The 17,765-nt window shown below is 44.0% G+C and overlaps 1 protein-coding gene across 10 annotated transcripts in view; it reads left to right on the plus strand.

The window, feature by feature from the left end:
* CACNA1B (calcium voltage-gated channel subunit alpha1 B) overlaps positions 1-17,765 on the plus strand; it is a 198,330-nt gene that overhangs the window by 38,266 nt on the left and 142,299 nt on the right. For 9 of the 10 annotated variants that reach the window (XM_070596538.1, XM_070596539.1, XM_070596531.1 and 6 more), the window contains exons 4-6: positions 1,643-1,734; positions 3,486-3,638; positions 6,175-6,365. In XM_070596538.1, the coding sequence (XP_070452639.1) occupies positions 1,643-1,734; positions 3,486-3,638; positions 6,175-6,365 (436 nt within the window). The remainder of the gene's footprint in view (positions 1-1,642; positions 1,735-3,485; positions 3,639-6,174; positions 6,366-17,765) is intronic. The other variant, XM_070596541.1, reaches the window with a different exon arrangement.

Raw genomic sequence — 17,765 nt, forward strand, 5'->3', positions numbered from 1 at the left:
TTTCTTAGACTTCTAGCTAGTTTTTAAAGTTCCTACCTGTTTCTGTCTGTTTTTGTTTCATAATTTGTTGATTTCATCTGAACAAAATTAATCTTCTGATAGTTGTTTCCAATAGTTGAAGGTTTTTCTTAGTCTTGGACTTCCTCATGTGCTATAGAATTTTGGTTTGAATAGGTTTTCTTGTTGCTCTTCTTTTTTTCTCCCCTGAGAGTTTTATCTTATTTTTGACCCGAGCTCCATCTCAAATTTTATTCCTCACTGCCATATATTAGAGCAGGGGAGCACAAAGCCTTCTTCACCAGGAGTCCAGGATGCATGTTAAAGGTAGAGCCCATAGGGTGATTGGTGAATTGGATGTGGAGTGTGAGAGAGAGGAGTCAGGGGTGAAGACTTGGTGTTGCCTTAAATCACAGTCAACTAGCACTGCTCACTGAGAGGGGCGAACACTGGAGAAGGAGCAAGATTGGGAGTAAGAATCCAGAGTTCTTTAGTCACTGTGATGTAACAACTCTGAACTTAAAAAAAAAAGTACGTTTTAGTATGTAAAATTTTAAAAAGAGTTCTTTAGTTGTGTAATGTTTGATGTGCTTTTTTTTGATTTCCAAGTGGAAATGTTAAAAAAGCAGTGGGATATATGAGCCCAGAATTCCATGTTTGAGTTAAAGATGTCAATTTTGGAGTAATAAGCATACAGTGGTATTCAAAGCTATTGGGTAGATCCTATTTGGAGTGAGCCCTGGGGCATCCAATTCTTGAGTCTGGTAGAGGAGGCAAAGCTGGCAAACAAGACCTAGAAGGGGCTCCCAGAGAGTTAAGAGGAAAACAAGAGAGTTGACCAAAGGACAAGAGAAGAAGCCATTTAAAGAAAGAGACTTAACCATTGGAATTGGCAAGAAGAAGACCTGACCCAGCATTTCAGTGGAACGGTGGGGTTTGGGATCTAGGTGGACAAAGGTGAACAGAGGTGGAAAGGTTAAGCAGCAGGGACCAAAGATTGACACTTTCATTGAGTTTTGGTGCGAAGGGCGCAGAGAAGTGTGTTATGGTCAGAGGCGGATGTAGGATCTTTTGTTTTTAAAATGGGAGACACTGGAATATGTTTTTATGCTAATAGAACTGATTGTTAGAGTTTTTCTGAGTCTCTGAACCCGCTATTCCACCTTCCCCACCCCTCATTCCCACGTTCTCTTGATATAGCGTGAAGAAGGTGATATGTGGTGCCTGTCCGGGAGTCTCTCAAGCTCCACTTTACTCTCGCTCTCACTCATCACCACCTCTCCTGAGGCAGCTTTAAGTACAACTGGGCTTGGTTTGGGGACATGGTTCAGGCTTGGACTCAGTTGGAGGCCAGGCCAAAAGGGGCCAGAGACCAAGTGTCATCGCAGGGGTGATGCCTTTGAACTGGAGGGCGGTCATGCTGGTAAAAGCCATGGCTGACGTTCCTGGTGAGGATGTCTGAATTCAGCTCCTGCCTCCCCCTGCCTGGCAAGCCCCACACCGTGTGCCAGTCCTGTGCTCGGACAGTGGGGGACAAAGATGTCACTGCTCTTGGGAGAAAGGACATGGGTGGTGAGTGGGGTGTGTTCTCTTCTCAACTCGGTGTGAAAGCCCTTACCTCCCTCCTTCTCTTTGTTCCTGCCAGGATCCTTGCCACGGCTGGCACTGACTTTGACCTGCGAACTCTGCGGGCTGTGCGTGTGCTTAGGCCCCTGAAGCTGGTGTCTGGGATTCCGAGTGAGTCTGGCACAAGCAGTCAGGCCCAGGCCTACTTGGAACACTGACCTCCTCTCCGCCCCCTCTCCATGGCCAAGGCCACGGCCACGGCCACAGTTAAGCCCTAACCAGTGGGTCCTTTGCTTGGGTGACTCTGAGCTTGCTGCTCTTGACCCAGGGAACCAGATGTGAGGAAGGGCGGAGCAGGCCTCTCCCAGTCTGTCCCGCTCCCTTGGAAAGCCCAGAGGGCGGCCCTCTTATTTTCCCTGACTCGCCTCCCTGGGTGGAAGCTCTGCTCCTCCTCACACCCTCTGCTTTGTCTCCAGCTCTGTGCTTCCTCTGTGGCTGAAGGACAGATGTGAGCTTGGCCGAGGTGGCAGGCGTGATGCCTGCAAATATGTTCAAGGGCCGCAGGAGACCACCTGTCCTGGTTTGGGCTCTGCAGGGCCCTTGGGAGCTGAGGGCCAGTTAAGACCTGCTCCCAGATGGGCGGCTGGAGCCACGCGTGGCGGGAGGAGGGGCAGGCTTGCCTTGGGAGCCAGTGACCACCCTGCCCTTCCCTCTAGGCCAGGGGGAGTGTGGTTTTAGGGATCCCTCAGGGCCTGGGTGGGCGGGGACCTAGGGATGTGCCCCCTGAGACCGTGAAAGGGAAAACCCTTGATTGGCTCCCTGTTCTTCCCTGAGACCCTGCCAGGCAAAGGCTCAGGCCTGTGTCCAAGGGCCAGGCCAGACTGGGAGCGGGGGTCAGGGGGCTCATCCCCTGCAGCCCCTGCTCCTGGCCTGGAGACGCTCGTGCTCTGTGGTCAGCGGTGGAGTCCTCCCTGGGGGCAGGTCCCTTGCTTCACTTTCCCTGAGGGGTTAGTTCTGTCAGGAATCCCTGGACTTCCCTCCCAGGATGCCCTGCTCATCATTCCCAGCATTCCCTGCTCTTCCTTCCTGTGATCCCCTGCTCTTCCCTCCCAGGATCCTCTGCTCTTCCCTCCCAGGATCCCATGCTCTTCCCTCCCAGGATCCCCTGCTCTTCCCTCCCAGCATTCCCTGCTATTCCCTGCCAGGATCCCCTGCTCTTAGTTCCCAGCATTCCCTGCTCTTCCCTCCCATGATCCCCTGCTCTTCTCTCCCAGGATCCTCTGCTCTTCCCTCCAAGGATCCCCTGCTCTTCCCTCCCAGCATTCCCTGCTGTTCTCTCCCAGGATCCCCTGGACATTGTTCCCAGCATTCCCTACTCTTCCCTCCCAGTATCCCCTTCTCTTCTCTCCCAGGATTCTCTGTTCTTAACTTCCAGAATGTTCTGCTTTTCCCTCTCAGGATTCCCTCATCTTCCCTCTCAGGACTCTCTGCTCTTCCTTTACTCTGGGCCCCCCACAGATCCACAGATCTCACCGGCCCACACTTTCCACCTGAACTTCATGTTCTGACACCCCCACACCCTGCTCTTCCCCCTCCTTTGGGACACTGCTCAGTCCACCTCCCCCTACCACCCTATGCTTTGTCCCCCACCCGAGGACTCTCAGCTCTGCCCCATACGAGCTCGCACTCTTCTGCCCTCCTTCCCCAGGATTTCAAGCCTCCCCACTGCTGCCTGCTGTGTCTCCTACTTCGAGGGTCCCCTCTGTTCTGTGGCCCCATAAACACTCACTGTGAGCACCGTGCCTCAGGACTCTCAGCCCCACCCCGCCCGGCTCTTGCTATTCTGTCCACACCCTAGCCCCATGCCCTGCGCTGCCCACCCTGCTCCCTGACCTGCCCTGCTTTGCCTGCCCTGGCCCCAGGTCTGCAGGTGGTGCTCAAGTCCATCATGAAGGCCATGGTTCCGCTCCTGCAGATCGGGCTGCTTCTCTTCTTCGCCATCCTCATGTTCGCCATCATCGGCCTCGAGTTCTACATGGGCAAATTCCACAAGGCCTGTTTCTCCAACAGCACAGGTGAGGCCTGGCAGCACCCTTTTGTTTTTTTTTTTTTGAGGAAGATTAGCCCTCAGCTAACTACTGCCAGTCCTCCTCTTTTTGCTGAGGAAGCCTGGCCCTGAGCCAACATCCGTGCCCATCTTCTTCTACTTTATATGTGGGACACCTACCACAGCATGGCTGCCAAGCGGTGCCATGTCCATACCCGGGATCCGAACCAGCGAACCCCCGGGCCGCCGAGAAGCGGAACGTGCGAACTTAACCGCTGCGCCACTGGGCTGACCCCAGGCAGCACCCTTGGATCAAGGAGGACCACAGATTCCCTCCTTCAGGAGAGAGGCACTGTTCCGGGTGCTGGGGGCTTTCTAGGTGCCAGACACGAAGTGGAGGTTCCAAGGAGACAGACAATCACCTGATAAATACAAATACATAAACTAACATGCACGTGAACTCATTACAGATGGTAGTAACTTCTAGGAAGGAAACAAGAAGGGTGTTTGAAACAGTAATTTGGTGCCCACCTCATAGAGAGTGGCCAGGGAGGCCTCTCTGCTAGGGTGACAGTGTACAGCAGTCTGAATGCAGTGACAGGCAGAACGTGTGCCCGCCTCCCCAGAGAGCTTCAGTTATAAGAAACAGTGAGTGCATGAGGCTGGAGTGAGGAACAGCGAGGAAGAAGTGGACATTATGTGGGTTAGGTGGATGGTCGGAACTCTACGTCTTATTCTGAGAGAAATGGGAAGATGGCAGTGGGGTTGGCCTTGTGGCCAATTGGTTAAGTTCACATGCTCCGCTTCGACAGCCTGGGGTTTCACTGGTTCAGATCCTGGGCATGGACGTGGCACCGCTCATCAGGCCATGCTGAGGTGGTGTCCCACATAGCACAACCAGAAGGACCACAACTACAATATACAACTATGTACCGGGGGGCTCCAGGGAGAAGAAGAAGAAAAAAAGAAAGATTGGCAACAGATGTTAGCTCAGGTGCCAATCTTCAAAAAAAAAAAAAAAAGACAGCAGAGGGCTTTGAGTGAGGAGTGACGTCATGTGACAGTTCTGCTGCTCTGGGGAGGTGAAGGCAGAACAGGGTTGACTTGGAGAGCGATATCTCAGTCCAGAAGAGGCGGTGGTGGCGGGGGCCAGGCTGTTTTGGTAGAGATGGTTAGAACAGTTAAGTTCTGGTTATATTTTGCAGCAAGGCCTGCTGGGCCAACAGGGTTTTCTGGGAGCTTGTATGTGGGGTGTAACAGAAAGAGAAGAGTTAAGGGTGACTCTAAGGTTTGTGGCTTGAGTTACAAACATATTAAAGGAGAAAACTCATATGGTCATCTCACTAGATGCAGAAAAAGCTTTTAGTAAAATTTAAATCATTCATGATTAAGAAAACCTCTTATCAAACTAGAAATAAAAGGGAATTTTCATAAATTCGCTAAAATTTCCTGCAAACATACTTTGTTGTAGGTCTTGAGAGCTTTCCCTTTAAAGTCAAGAACAAAATTAAGGCACTCATGGTCACTTCTAGTTCACATAGCATTGGTAGTCACAGCCGGTGCCAGGAGACAAGAAAAGGTAGACAAACTCTATCGAGAATGGGAAGGAAGGAAATAAAACTAGCATCGTTCACAGAGAATACCATTGTCTACAAATAGACAAACAATCACTTACTAGTCTTCTCTGTGAGCATTTTTTGAGATGTTTGGAGGGAGAGGAGTAAACTCGTCTGCTCAGTTTTTTCTTCTAAACCTTGGAGGATTTGCTTTCCACCCTAGCAACTCCTCAAAATTTCTCCTATGTTTATAGGCGGGATTTCCATGTGTTGTTATACATTTTTTTTTTTAAATAGTTTTTTTCTGCCCTTTCACTAAGATTTTGGGAGTGGAATGGATAAACATGCTGTTTGTTTAAACATGTGATCTTGTTGCAGAGATTAGCACTATTTTTCTGGTGTGTCTTTAACATCCCTCTGTGTGGTCCTTGGCTGCCTGCTAGGCTGCAGGCCAGCAGGAGCACATCCACTCTGTAAGGGCCCCGAGGCGCCCAGCCATCCTCTGAGCACACGTTGGGTGGGCTCCGGGTCAACCTGCGAAGGTTGACGAGCACTGGGACTGAGGTGGCTGAGTCCAGCTTGGTATTAGCTCCAGAGTGACAAGCAGATCTGCATGTCAGGAGAATCTTGGTGGCAATTTGGCTGTGAGGGAAAGAAGTCAGGTGGTAGTGGTAGAAAGAATTGGAGGTTAGGAGTTTGTTGTTTTTTACTTTAAGATGAATGAGTCCTGAGCATGTTTAAGTGATGATAGGTAGGTTCCAGTAGAGAGGGAGAGGTTGACCAGTAGGGTCAGGGTAGGTGTGAACTCAGGTGGAGGCAGACTGTAGGCCAGAGGAGAGAGCTGGTGCAGGTGCAAGGAGGAGTGGCGGGAAGTTGAGGGAGGGCTTCAGTTGGTGCCTGATTCCTGCCCACCTGTGATGAGGTCTTCAGGGCCCAGGAATCCCAGCAAGCGTTGGAGAACTTGGTGTTTCTTAGCTCAGGGTCTGTGTTTCATTCTCTTCTTCTCAGATGCAGACCCAGTGGGTGACTTCCCCTGTGGCAAGGAGGCCCCAGCCCGGCTGTGTGAGGGTGACACTGAGTGCCGGGAGTACTGGCCAGGACCCAACTTTGGCATCACCAACTTTGACAACATCCTCTTTGCCATCTTGACGGTGTTCCAGTGCATCACCATGGAGGGCTGGACTGACATCCTCTACAATGTGAGTTGTATCTTGGCTCTGGGATGGGGAGTGGGCCCTGGAGCTCCTGGGGTCCCATCTGGGGTAGTGCTTCTGACCTAAGAACCTCTGCCCAGCCCCAGGCTCCTTCCTCCACCCTAGGTTGAAATACAGACCCCTTCCCTCAGATGGCCCCATCAAGGGGTCCACTATGATTGATCTCAACTTGAACTCTTGATCTGGGTCCTGGAATCTCCAGGACAGCTTCTCTTGTGAAAGTGAAACTGAGGGCTGGGTAGTAGAGGTCAGAAAAGAGAATTCCAGAGAAGATGCTACTTTTGCTGATGGTGAAGGTGGCAACAGCACCAATAACTGAGGCTCACTGCTATGTGAAGTGTTTTAGTCCTGTTATCTTGTAGAATTATCTCAAGAATCCCATTGTACAGATGATAAAACTGAGGCATGGAGAAGCTAATTAATTTGCTCTGGGCCCTAAGACTTGTAGGCAGCTTGCCGTTAACTAATAACTATGCCATCCCTGCTGGGGTTTCTGGATGGAGTAAGCGATGGTGAGGCTTTCTGGGCCTCTCATTGTCCCTAGACTGTCTGGTGAAGATAGGGAGGAGCAGGTAGGGGTGTAGGGCCACGCTGAACTGAGGCTCAGGGAAACTTCTCTGGTTACGCAGGGATGCTTGGGGTGGGAGCTTGTGTTTTCTACGTTTGTTTCCTTCTCCCTGAGTCTGTCTGGTACTCTTTCCTCTGGTTCTGCTACTATTTGATCTTCTCACTCTCATCAGAATGCCAGTCCATCTCAGTGGTGCAGGGCAGTCTAGGTTTGGTGACCATGACAGAAGTTGAGTAAAAGGCCCTTAGGGGTTGCCTAGTGACTCATCTCCCTCCCACCAGCCCTCTACCTGAGGCTCCTCTTGGTGGACTCTACAATCAACTCATGAGCAGACTGCTGTCTCTTTTTTTACGTGGCAACTCCTCCCACCCCCAGCTACCTTCTACGCCCTGGAGCCCTGGGAGCCACTGGCCATGAGAACAATTAAATTCATCCCTCAGGGACTTTGGGAGGTAGAGAAACAAGATGCACATGAGCCAGGGGTCTTGGAAGGCTTGGCTGGGAGGGTATGGCTGCTGGATTGCTATGTTTTGGGTAGCTAGAGGGTGTGTTCTGCTTGGGTGCTGTGGGTGGGGGACCCTGGAGCACAAGGTACTTCTCTTTGAACTTATCACTTGTGCACTGAGGGTGGGGCTTGGGCTTCAAGCCCCTGGAGCCCTGTGCTCCCCAGCTTCTAGCAGCTGGTAGCATGACAGTGGACAGAGGAAAGGGACAGACTGGAACCCTTTGCTCTGTGCCTCCTCTAAGGGTTCATGGAGATCCAGGAGAGTCTTAGAACTGGGCATCCAGTAGGTGCTTGGTAAATGCTCATTGAAGCTGGGCCCATGGCTGAGTGGTTAAGTGTCCACACCTGGGGTTCACCAGTTCAGAACCTGGGCATGGACCTAGCACTGCTCATCAAGCCATGCTGAGACGGTGTCCTACTTAGAGGAACTAGAAGAAGCTGCAACTAGGATATACAACTATGTACTGGGAGGCTTTGGGGAGAAAAAAACAAAATGCTCATTGAGCAGGCAGTTAGCAGCTGAGGAGTTAAGGAAAAGCTTGTCCAAGGTCCATTGAACCAGATTCCTCCTTGGAGTGGGAGTCGTGCCTGATGATAGGCTCTGTTTGATCGAGGGAAAGAGGAATGGGGACAAAGGCAATGAAAGGAGCTCGGCTGTTCTCTCTCTGCTGATGATCAAGGAACAATTTCCACAGAGACAAACTCTAAAAATAGCTCTGAGCTGGCCACATCCCTGCCAGCCCCACCAGAATGAAGGCCTGTGTAAGCAGGTCTCTCCAGTCCTCAGTGCCCAATGGGGCCTGGCCAGTGGCCCAGGTGACTCAGACTGGTGGATCTGTGCCCCTTGGGGGAGGGGGTAGGCAGGAACCAGATCCCAGAGCAGGAGGCACTGATCAGCAAGGGCCACAAAGGCTTCATCCAACACATATTTCCAGGGGACCCACTGGGTGCTGGGCACCCCCTGAGACACTGCAGGTACCGTGGTGAGCAGGAGGTGGTCAGTGAATAAGGGCCCAATAATGCCAAGCACTATGAAGAAAACAGAGGAGGATGCGGGGCAGGGAGTGACAAGTAGAGGGTCTTGGAAAGGACAGCCTAGTGAAGTCTGGAAGCCAGACGTGTGCACACCACGGGGTGGCGCCTTGCAAGGTGGACGAGGCACCAGGACGCAGTGATGGCGATGAGCTGTGAGGCTGCTGCCCAGAGCAGGTGGCCAAGAACTGACTGGATCCACCCTCCACACCGAGGGATGGCAGAGTTGGTTGTCACAGATCAGACAGGATTTTTGAAGAGGATTCTTTGGAGGGAGAGCCTGCCCCTCACCTGTAACCCAGTGAGAGGGGCTCTCGTGGTCCCTCAGCCCCATGCTCTTGGAGTGTGGAGGCCCACGCGACGGTGCCTGGGACTCAAGGGCAGGAGCCACTGGCCTACAGCAGTGGAGGAGGGGAGTGATGCAGCACACTCATGCCAGGAGCAGGGGCGGGGGTTTGAGCGTCTCTTGTGGACAAGCTGTTGCCAGGGGAGGGTGGGTCAGCCAGGAGCCTTTTTAAATTCTGATGAGGGGGAATGATGGGGTCTCAACAGAGAACATCTGTTCAGAGTGGACTGCTGAAAAGCTGGCTGTGGTGGGTGTGGCAGGGGGCAGTTCTCCAGCTGGAGGAGAAATGGCTAGCCTATGTTGAAAAGTAAGTGAAGTCAAATGGGGTCTTGGAAGAACCCGCAGAAGTGCCTGGTGAGAGACGAATCAGCAGTAAATTCCTGTCAGGCCCAGAGAGATGAGATTATCTCAGGACAGCACCATGCAAGGAAGAACTTGCCTGCCTCCTTGCTCCTCCTTCTCCTGCTTTGAGAGTGTTGGGGTCAGCAACCAGACAGCAAGCTGAGGAAGGAGGAACAACATGAGGCGTGTAGGGGCAGAGAGGGGCCGTGCCTTCTTCTCCCACTGCAAGCAGCCAGCTGTGGCAGGCCAGCTAAGGAGAGTTGATACTCTCAGTGTAAAGCATGTTAAACCTGTTTTATTACCAGCTGGGATTGGACACTTAATTACTGAATTGAGACCGTGTTTTCTATGTGACGTGATTGTAGAACTTTCTATTACCCAGGAGTTATCAGAAAAGTCATAAGACTTATTCAGATTTTCATCCAAGAGCATGACTATGTTCAAAGGGACAGTAGGAGGTAAATAATATTGGTTTATGATTATATACATGTGATTTTGCATATGTTCCTTGTACTAGTTACATAAAAATCTGAGGAAGGAGTGTTCAGATATAGAGGTGCAAAGGCTATATTTTGAAATTAGGAATGACGGGACTTGCTCTTTGGATGTGCAACATGAGAGTAAGAAGAATCAAAGATGATGTGACTTGAACCACTGGGAACAGTGGTACCTTTTACTGAGAAGAGGAGAATTGGGAGCAAGACATTTGCTTAGTTTTGTGTTGGTGGAGAGTAGTGGTGGAACCCGAATTCTGGTTTGGCCCTGTAAGCTTTAGATAACTATTTCCATCCAAGTGGAGATGCTGAGTCTACAGCTGGGTATATGAGAGGGAGTTCAGAGGGAACAGCAGGGTAAGGGTGTATGTTTGAAGTCATGGATAGTGTTTAAAATTATGGGAGAAGATGAGATCGCCTGGGTAGTGAGCGTAGATGGAGAAGTGAAGAAGGCCAAAGACTCAGCCTTCTTTGAGCCTTTGGCTATCAGGGGAATTCCAACATTCCGAACCAAGTGGGAAAGAAGGAGCTAGCAAGAGAGACCAAGGTGGAGCCTTTAAGGAGGGGAGGGGGTAGGAATAACACCATGAGCATGCTCTGTCTTGGAAGCAAAGCAAAGAAAGTGACCAACCAGGTCAGATGTTGCTGAGAGGTCAGGGAAGATGTTGGTAAACTTGACAAGAGCAGTTTCGGTGGTGGGGTTAAAACCATGGAATTTGCAGGCTACAGGAAGGAGGCATGGAAGTGAGGATGGCAAGTATAGTCAGCTCTTCCAAGGATTTTCCCTATGGAGTGGAGCAGGGCAATCAGCGGTAACTGCAGGGAGACAAGAGAATTGGCATCTTTTAAATTAAACTTTTTATTTGAGATAATTGTAGGTTCACACACAGTTGTACGAAATAATACAGAGAGATCACATGCTTTCTTTACCCAGTTTCCTCTAAGGGTGCAACCTGCAAAACTGACATATATCACGACTGGGATGTTGACAGAGATGCAGTCAAGATACAGAACGTTCCATCCCCACGAGGATCCCTCTTGTTGCTCTTTTATAGCCACACCCACTTCTCCCTTGCCCTTACACCTCCTCAATCCCTGGTAACCACTTATCCGTTACCATTTCCACACTGTTGTGTGGATGAAACCATACTGTATGACTCTTTGGTTTTGGCTACTTTCACTCAGCATAATTCTCTGAAGATTCATCCTGATTGTTGTGTGTGTAAGTAGTTGTTCCTTTTTGTTGCTGAGCAATCTTCCATGGTATACAGTTTGCTTAACATCCGCCTGTTAAAGGACATCTGGATTATTTGCAGTTTGGGGCTTTTATGATAAAGTTTCTCTACACATTTGTGTACAGGTTTTTGTGCAAACATAAGTTTTCATTTCTCTGGAATAAATGCCAAAGAGTGTGATTTCCTGTCTGTGTAGTAGTTACGTGTTTAGTTTTTAAGAAACTCGAACTTCTCCAGAGGGCTGTATCCTTTCACAATCCCACCAGCCAGTGTGTGAATAATGTAGTTTTTCTGCATTCTTGCCAGTATTTGGTGGTGTCACTGTTTTTACTTTAGCCATTCTGATAAGTGTGTATTGATATATCATTGTGGTTTTAATCTGCACTTCCTAACGGCTCATGATGTTAAGCAGCTTTTCATATTCATTTCCCATTTGTATTTCTTCTTCAGTGAAATTCTCTTGATATCTTTTGCCCATGGTCTGTTTGGATTGTCCTTTTGCTTAGGAGTTTTTATATATTCTAGATACTAGTTCTTTGTCAGTTATTTGGTTTGAAAATATTTTTTCCTAGTCAGTAACTTATCTTTTCATACTCTTTGCCTAGACTTTCCCAGAACAAGCATTTTAAATTTTGATAAAGTCCAGTTTATCAATTTTTCCTTTTGTGGATTGGGCTTTTGGTGTTGTCTAAGAACTCTTTGCCTAGTCCTAAATCCTGAAGATTTTCTATTGTGTTTTTTTCTAAAAGTTTTATTGTTTTACGTTTAGCAAGTAAGTCTGTGATCCATTTTGAGTTAATTTTTGTATAAATTGTGAAGTTTAGGTTAAGGTTCTTCTTTTCTTTCTTCCACTCGTCTTCTCTCCCTCTATCTGTCTGTGCCTCCCTCCCTCCCTTCCTTCCTTCCTTCTGTCTATAGATGTCCAATTGCTCTACTATTGCTTGTTGAAAAGGGTATATTTCCTCCATTGAATTGTTTTTGCACCTTTGCCAAAAATCAGTTGGGCATATTTGTTGGGTCTGTTTCTGTTCCAGTGATCTATGTGTCTATCCCCCTGCCAGTAACACACAATCTTCATTACTGTAGTTATGTAATAAATCTTTTAAACCAGGTAGACTGGTTTCTCGCATTTTATTCAGTTTGGAAGAATTAACATCTTTACTATGTTGAGTCTTGCAATCCATGAACATGGCATATCACTTTATTTATTTAGATTGTCTTTGACTTCTTTAATTAGCGTTTTATAGTTTTCAGCATACAAGTCCTGCATATGTTTTGTTTGATTGTAAATGGTATTGTGTGTTAAATTTTGGTGTCCGTGTTTTCACTGCTAATATATAGAAATACAATTGAGTTTTGTATGTTGATGTTATATCCTGTGACCTTGCTGAACTCACTTGCTAGTTCTAGGAAATTCCTTGGGTTTTCTTATGTAGACAAACACATCACCTGCAAGCAGGAACAGTTTATTTCTTCCTTTCTGATCCATATGACTTTTATTTCCTTTTCTTGCCTTATTGCACTGGCTAAAACTTCCAGCATTATGTTAAATAAGAGTGGTGAGAGTAGACATACTTTATATGTTCCAAAACTTAAGGGGAAAGCATTCAGTTTTTCACTATTAAGTATACCATTAGTTGTTTTTTGTAGATATTGTTTATCAAGTTGGGATAACTCTCCTATTCCTACTTTTCTGAGAGTTTTTATTATAAATGTGTTGAATTTTGTAAAATGCTTTTTTTTTTTTACATTGATATGATTATGTGATGTTTTTCCCTTAGATGGTTAATATGGTGGGTTACACTAATTAACTTTTGGGTATTGAACCAGCCTTCCATTCCTGGAATAAATCACTTGTGGTCATGGTATATAACTCTTTTTATATATTGCTTAATTCGATTTGCTAATATTTTATTAAGGATTCCTGCATCTATATTCATGAGGGCTTTTGGTCTGTAGTTTTCTTTCTTTGTGCTGTCCTTGTTTGATTTTGATATCAGGGTAATACAAGCATTATAAAATGCTTAATTGGGAATTAATTGGGAAGTAATTCCTTCTCTTCTCTTTTCCAGAAGAGATTTGTGTATAAGTGGTGTTAATTCTTTTTAAATGTTTGGTAGAATTCTATAATCTGGGCCTAGGTATTTCTTTTATGGAATTTTTTTCAAATAACATTTTTTTTGGGACATAATTCACATACGATAAAATTCACCACTTTAAAGCATACAGGTCAATGGTTTTTGTATGGTCACAGGGTTGTGCAATCACCACCATTATCTAATTTGTGAAGATTTCATTGTTCAAAAAAGAAACCCTGTATCCATTAGCAATCACTCCCCATTCCTCCTTTCCCCCAGCCACTGGCAACCACTAATATATATTTCTGTCTCTGTATACTAGTCTATTCTAGACATTCATGTAAATGGAGTCATACAATATGTGGGCTTATGTATTTTTAAGGTCCATCCATGTCATAGCAACTTTCAGTATTTCATTGATTTTATTATAAAATATGATTCTATTGGGTGGGTATACCATATTTTGTTTATATTTCATCATTTGATAGACATTTGGGTTGTTTCCACTTTTTTACATTATGAATAATGCTGCTATGAACATTTGTGTGCAAATTTTTGTGTGGAATATGTTGTCATTTCTCTTAGGTATACCTAGGAGTGGAATTGCTGGGTCATATGGTAACTCCATGTTTAGCCTTTTGAGGAACTGCCAAACTGGTTTCCAAAGTGGTTGCAACATTTTACATTCCCATCAGGAATGCACAAAGGTTCCAAATTCTCCACATCTTCACCAACTTTTGTCTGTCTTTTTAATTTTTACCACCCTAGTAATATTAAATTAAAATTTAATTTTGATTTTAACCAACCAACCATGAAGTGAAGTGGTATTTCATTTGGCTTTGATGTGCATTTCCCTAATGACTTATGATGTTGAATATCTTTTATGTACTATTACACCATTTATATATCTTCTTTGGAGAAATGTGTATTCAGATCCTTTGCCCGTTGAAAAATTGGATTATTTGTTGCTTTATTATTGACCTGTAAGATTTCTTTATATAATGGATACTAGACCCTTATCAGGTATATGATTTGCAAATACTTTCTCACATTTGTGGGTTGTCTTTTCACTTTCTTGATGGTATCACTTGAAGTACAAAAGGTTTTTATTTTGATGAAGTCCAATTTTTCCATTTTTATTTTCACTGCTTGTGCTTTTGGTACTATATCTAAGAATCCATTACCTAATCCAAAGTCATGAAGATTTACCCCTATGTTTTCTAAGAGTTTTCTAGTTATTGCTCTTCTATTTAGGTCTATGATTGATTTTGATTTAATTTTTGTATATGGTGTGTGGTAGGGGTCTAATTTCATTTTTTGCATCTGGAATCCACTTGTCCTAGCACCATTTGTTGAAAAGACTATTCTTTTCCCTATTAAATTGTCTTGGCACTTTTGTTAAAAAAATCAATTGATCATAAATGTAAGGGTTTATTTCTAGATCATCAGTTCTATTCCATTGATTAATATGGCTGTCCTTTTTTGGGTGAAGTTTAAAATTACAATTTCACTTTCCTTATAAATTTAGGACTATTAAATTTGTCTATTTTATATTGAGTGAGTTGTGATAGTTTGTGTTTTTTGAGAAATTGGTTCATTTCATCTACATTGTCAAATGTATGTAGAGTTGTTTGTAGTATTCCCTCATTATCCTTTTCATGTGGGATGGGCATGTTATAATGCACCCTGTTTCATTCCTGATATTGATAATTTGTGTCTTCTTTCTTTTTTGGGGGGGACAGTATTGCTAAAGGTATATTGATTTAACTGATTTTTTTCGAAGAACCAACTTTTTAAAAAATTGATTTTCTCTATTGTTTTTGTTTTCAATTTTGTTGATTTCTGCTCTTTATTATTTACTTTCTTCTGCTTGATTTGGGCTTATGTTGACCTTCTTTTTTTTTTTTTTAGCTGTTTGAGGTGGAAGATTAGATTATTGATTTGAGACTTTCTCTCTTTTGTAATGTATGTGTTTAGTGCTATAAATTTCCCTCTGGGCACTGCTTTAGATGTGCCCTTCAAATTTGATATGTTGTATTTTCATTTTCATTTAATTCAATATAGTTAAGAATTTCCCTTGAGACTTCCTTTTGGCCCATGGGTTGTTTAGAATTGTTTTGTTTACTTTGTGTTTGGAGAGATTTTTATTATCTTTCTGTCATTCATGTCTAGTTTGATTCCATTGTAGTTAGAGAATACGCTGAATTTGAAAGAATTTCAATTCTTTTAAATTTGTTGAGGCTTGTTTTATGGCTCAGGATATGGTCTATCTTAGTATATGTTTTGAGGCACTTGAAAAGAATGCGTATAGTGATATTGTTGTACAGTATTTATAGAAACATCAATTAAATCCTGTTGGTTGATGGTGAGTTCTTTCGTGTCCTCACTGATTTTCTGTCTAATTATTCTATGAGCTTTTGAGAGAGGTGTTGAAGTTTCCAACTATTATTGTGGATTTGTCTATTTCTCCTTTTAGTTCTATCAGTTTTGCTTTACATATTTTATGGCTCAGTTGTTGGGTGTATACGCATTTAGAATTGCTATGTCTTCTTGATGGATTGACCCTTTTATCGTTATATATGTTCCTCCATCTCTGGTAAATTTTTTTTTGTTCTGATGTCTACTTTATCTGATACTGATGTAGGCAGTATAGTTTTCTTTTGCTTAATGTTTGTATAACGTATCTCTTTGCAAATTTTACTTTCAATCTATCTAAATTGTTATATTTGAAGTGAATTTCTTGTATGTAAAACATAGGTAGGTAGGTCATGTTTTTTAAATCCATTATGCCAGTCTTTGCCTTTTAATTTTTGTATTCAGACCATTTATGTTTAATATAATTATTGATACATCAGAGCTCAAATCTGCCTCTTTCTTTTCTTGAGGAAGATTGGCCTTGAGCTAACATCTGTTGCCAATCTCCCTCTTTTTGCTTGAAGAGATTGTCCCCGAGCTAACATCTGTGCCAATCTTCCTCTATTGTACATGTGGGATGCTGCCACAGCATGACTTGATGAGCAGTGTGTAAGTCTGCACCTGGGATCCAAACCTGCAAACCCCAGGCTGCCAAAGTGGAGCATGCAAACTTAACGATTACACCACCAGGCCATCCCCTGCCATTTTATTTTTTTGCTTACTTCTGTTTCTTCTTTGTTTCTCTGTTTCTTTTTCCTACCTTCTTGTATATTACTTTAATTTTTTTAGAATTCCATTTTGATTTATCTATGTGTTTTTGAGTATATCTCTGTTTGCTCTTTTAGTAAGTATTACTACATATATATATATATATATATATATATATGATGTAATATATAATATTATATCCCAGATGCAGACTTATCCCAGTCTACTGGTGTCATTGTTTTACCAGTTCAACTGAAGTATATAAATCTTACCTTCTTTACGTCTGTTTACCCTCCCTCATTTGTAATACAATTATCTTAAACATTTTCTTTATATACATTTAGAACCACATCAGAGTGTGTTATAATTTTTGCTTCTGCTGTCAAACATAATTTAGAAAACTCAAAAGGACAAGGAAAATCTATTTACCCCTATTTTTACTCTTTTCATTGTTCTTTCTTCCTTCCTAATGGTCAACAATTCCTTTTTTTTTTTTTTTTAATCATTTCCTTTCTGTTTAGAGAACTTTCATTAGCCATTCTCTTAGGATAGAACTACTAGTGACAAATTCTCCTAGTTTCCTTAGTTTTTAATATGAGACTGTCTTGATTTCTTCTTCTTTCCTGAAGGATATTTTTGTTGAGTGTAGGTGTCTGGATTGACAATTCTTTTCTTTCAGCACCCGAAAAATAATGTGCCACTTTTTTCTGGCCTCCATGATTTCTGATGAGAAATCATTTGTTTCATTTTTCCTCTGAGTAAGGTGTCATTTCTTCCACTTTCAAGATTTTTAATTTATCTTTGGTTTTCCTAAGTTTGAATATAATGTGTCTTGTTGTGGATTTCTTTAGCTTTATCCTATGTGGTAGTCATTCAGCTTCTTGAATCTGTAGGTTTGTTTCCTGCCAAAGTTGGGACGTTTTCAACGATTATTTATAAAAGTGCTTTTTGTCTTCTCCTCTTTCTCCTGTACTGTGCTACTCTGATGACATGAATGTTAGATCTTCTGTTATAGTCCCACAGGTTTTTGAGGCTGTGTTCTAATTTTTTCTTATTTTTCCTGCTTTTTTTTTCTCCCCAAATCCCCCCAGTACATAGTTGTATATTTTAGTTGTGGGTCACTCTAGTTGTGGCATGTGGCATGCGACCTCAACATGGCCTAATGAGCGGTGCCATGTCTGCTCCCAGGATCTGAACCCTGGGCCACCGAAGCGAAGCTGAGCATGTGAACTTAACCACTTGACCACGGGACCGGCCCCCTTTCCTTATTTTTTTTTGTGTCTATTTTCTCTTCATTTATCAGATTGGATAATTTATATTGTTCTCATTTACCATTTACTGATTCTTTCCTCTATATTCCCTCCACTCTGTTGTGCCTTTCCATTGAGATCTCTATTTTAATTATTATATTTTTCTTTCTAAATTTTCCATTTGGTTCTTTTATTTATCTGCTGATACTGTTTGTTTTTTGAGACTTTCTATTTTTCATGTATTTAAAGTAGGTACACAATTACCCTTTGAAGCATTTTATGATGGCTACTTTAAAATATTTGTCAGATACTTCTATCATGTCTGTCATCTTAGTGTTGGCAATCTTTATCAGTCAGGGTTCTCCAGATAAATAGAACCAATAGGATTTATTATTAGGAATTGGCTGATATG

Source organism: Equus przewalskii, chromosome 26 (assembly GCF_037783145.1).
Source record: "Equus przewalskii isolate Varuska chromosome 26, EquPr2, whole genome shotgun sequence".
NCBI lineage: Eukaryota > Metazoa > Chordata > Mammalia > Perissodactyla > Equidae > Equus > Equus przewalskii.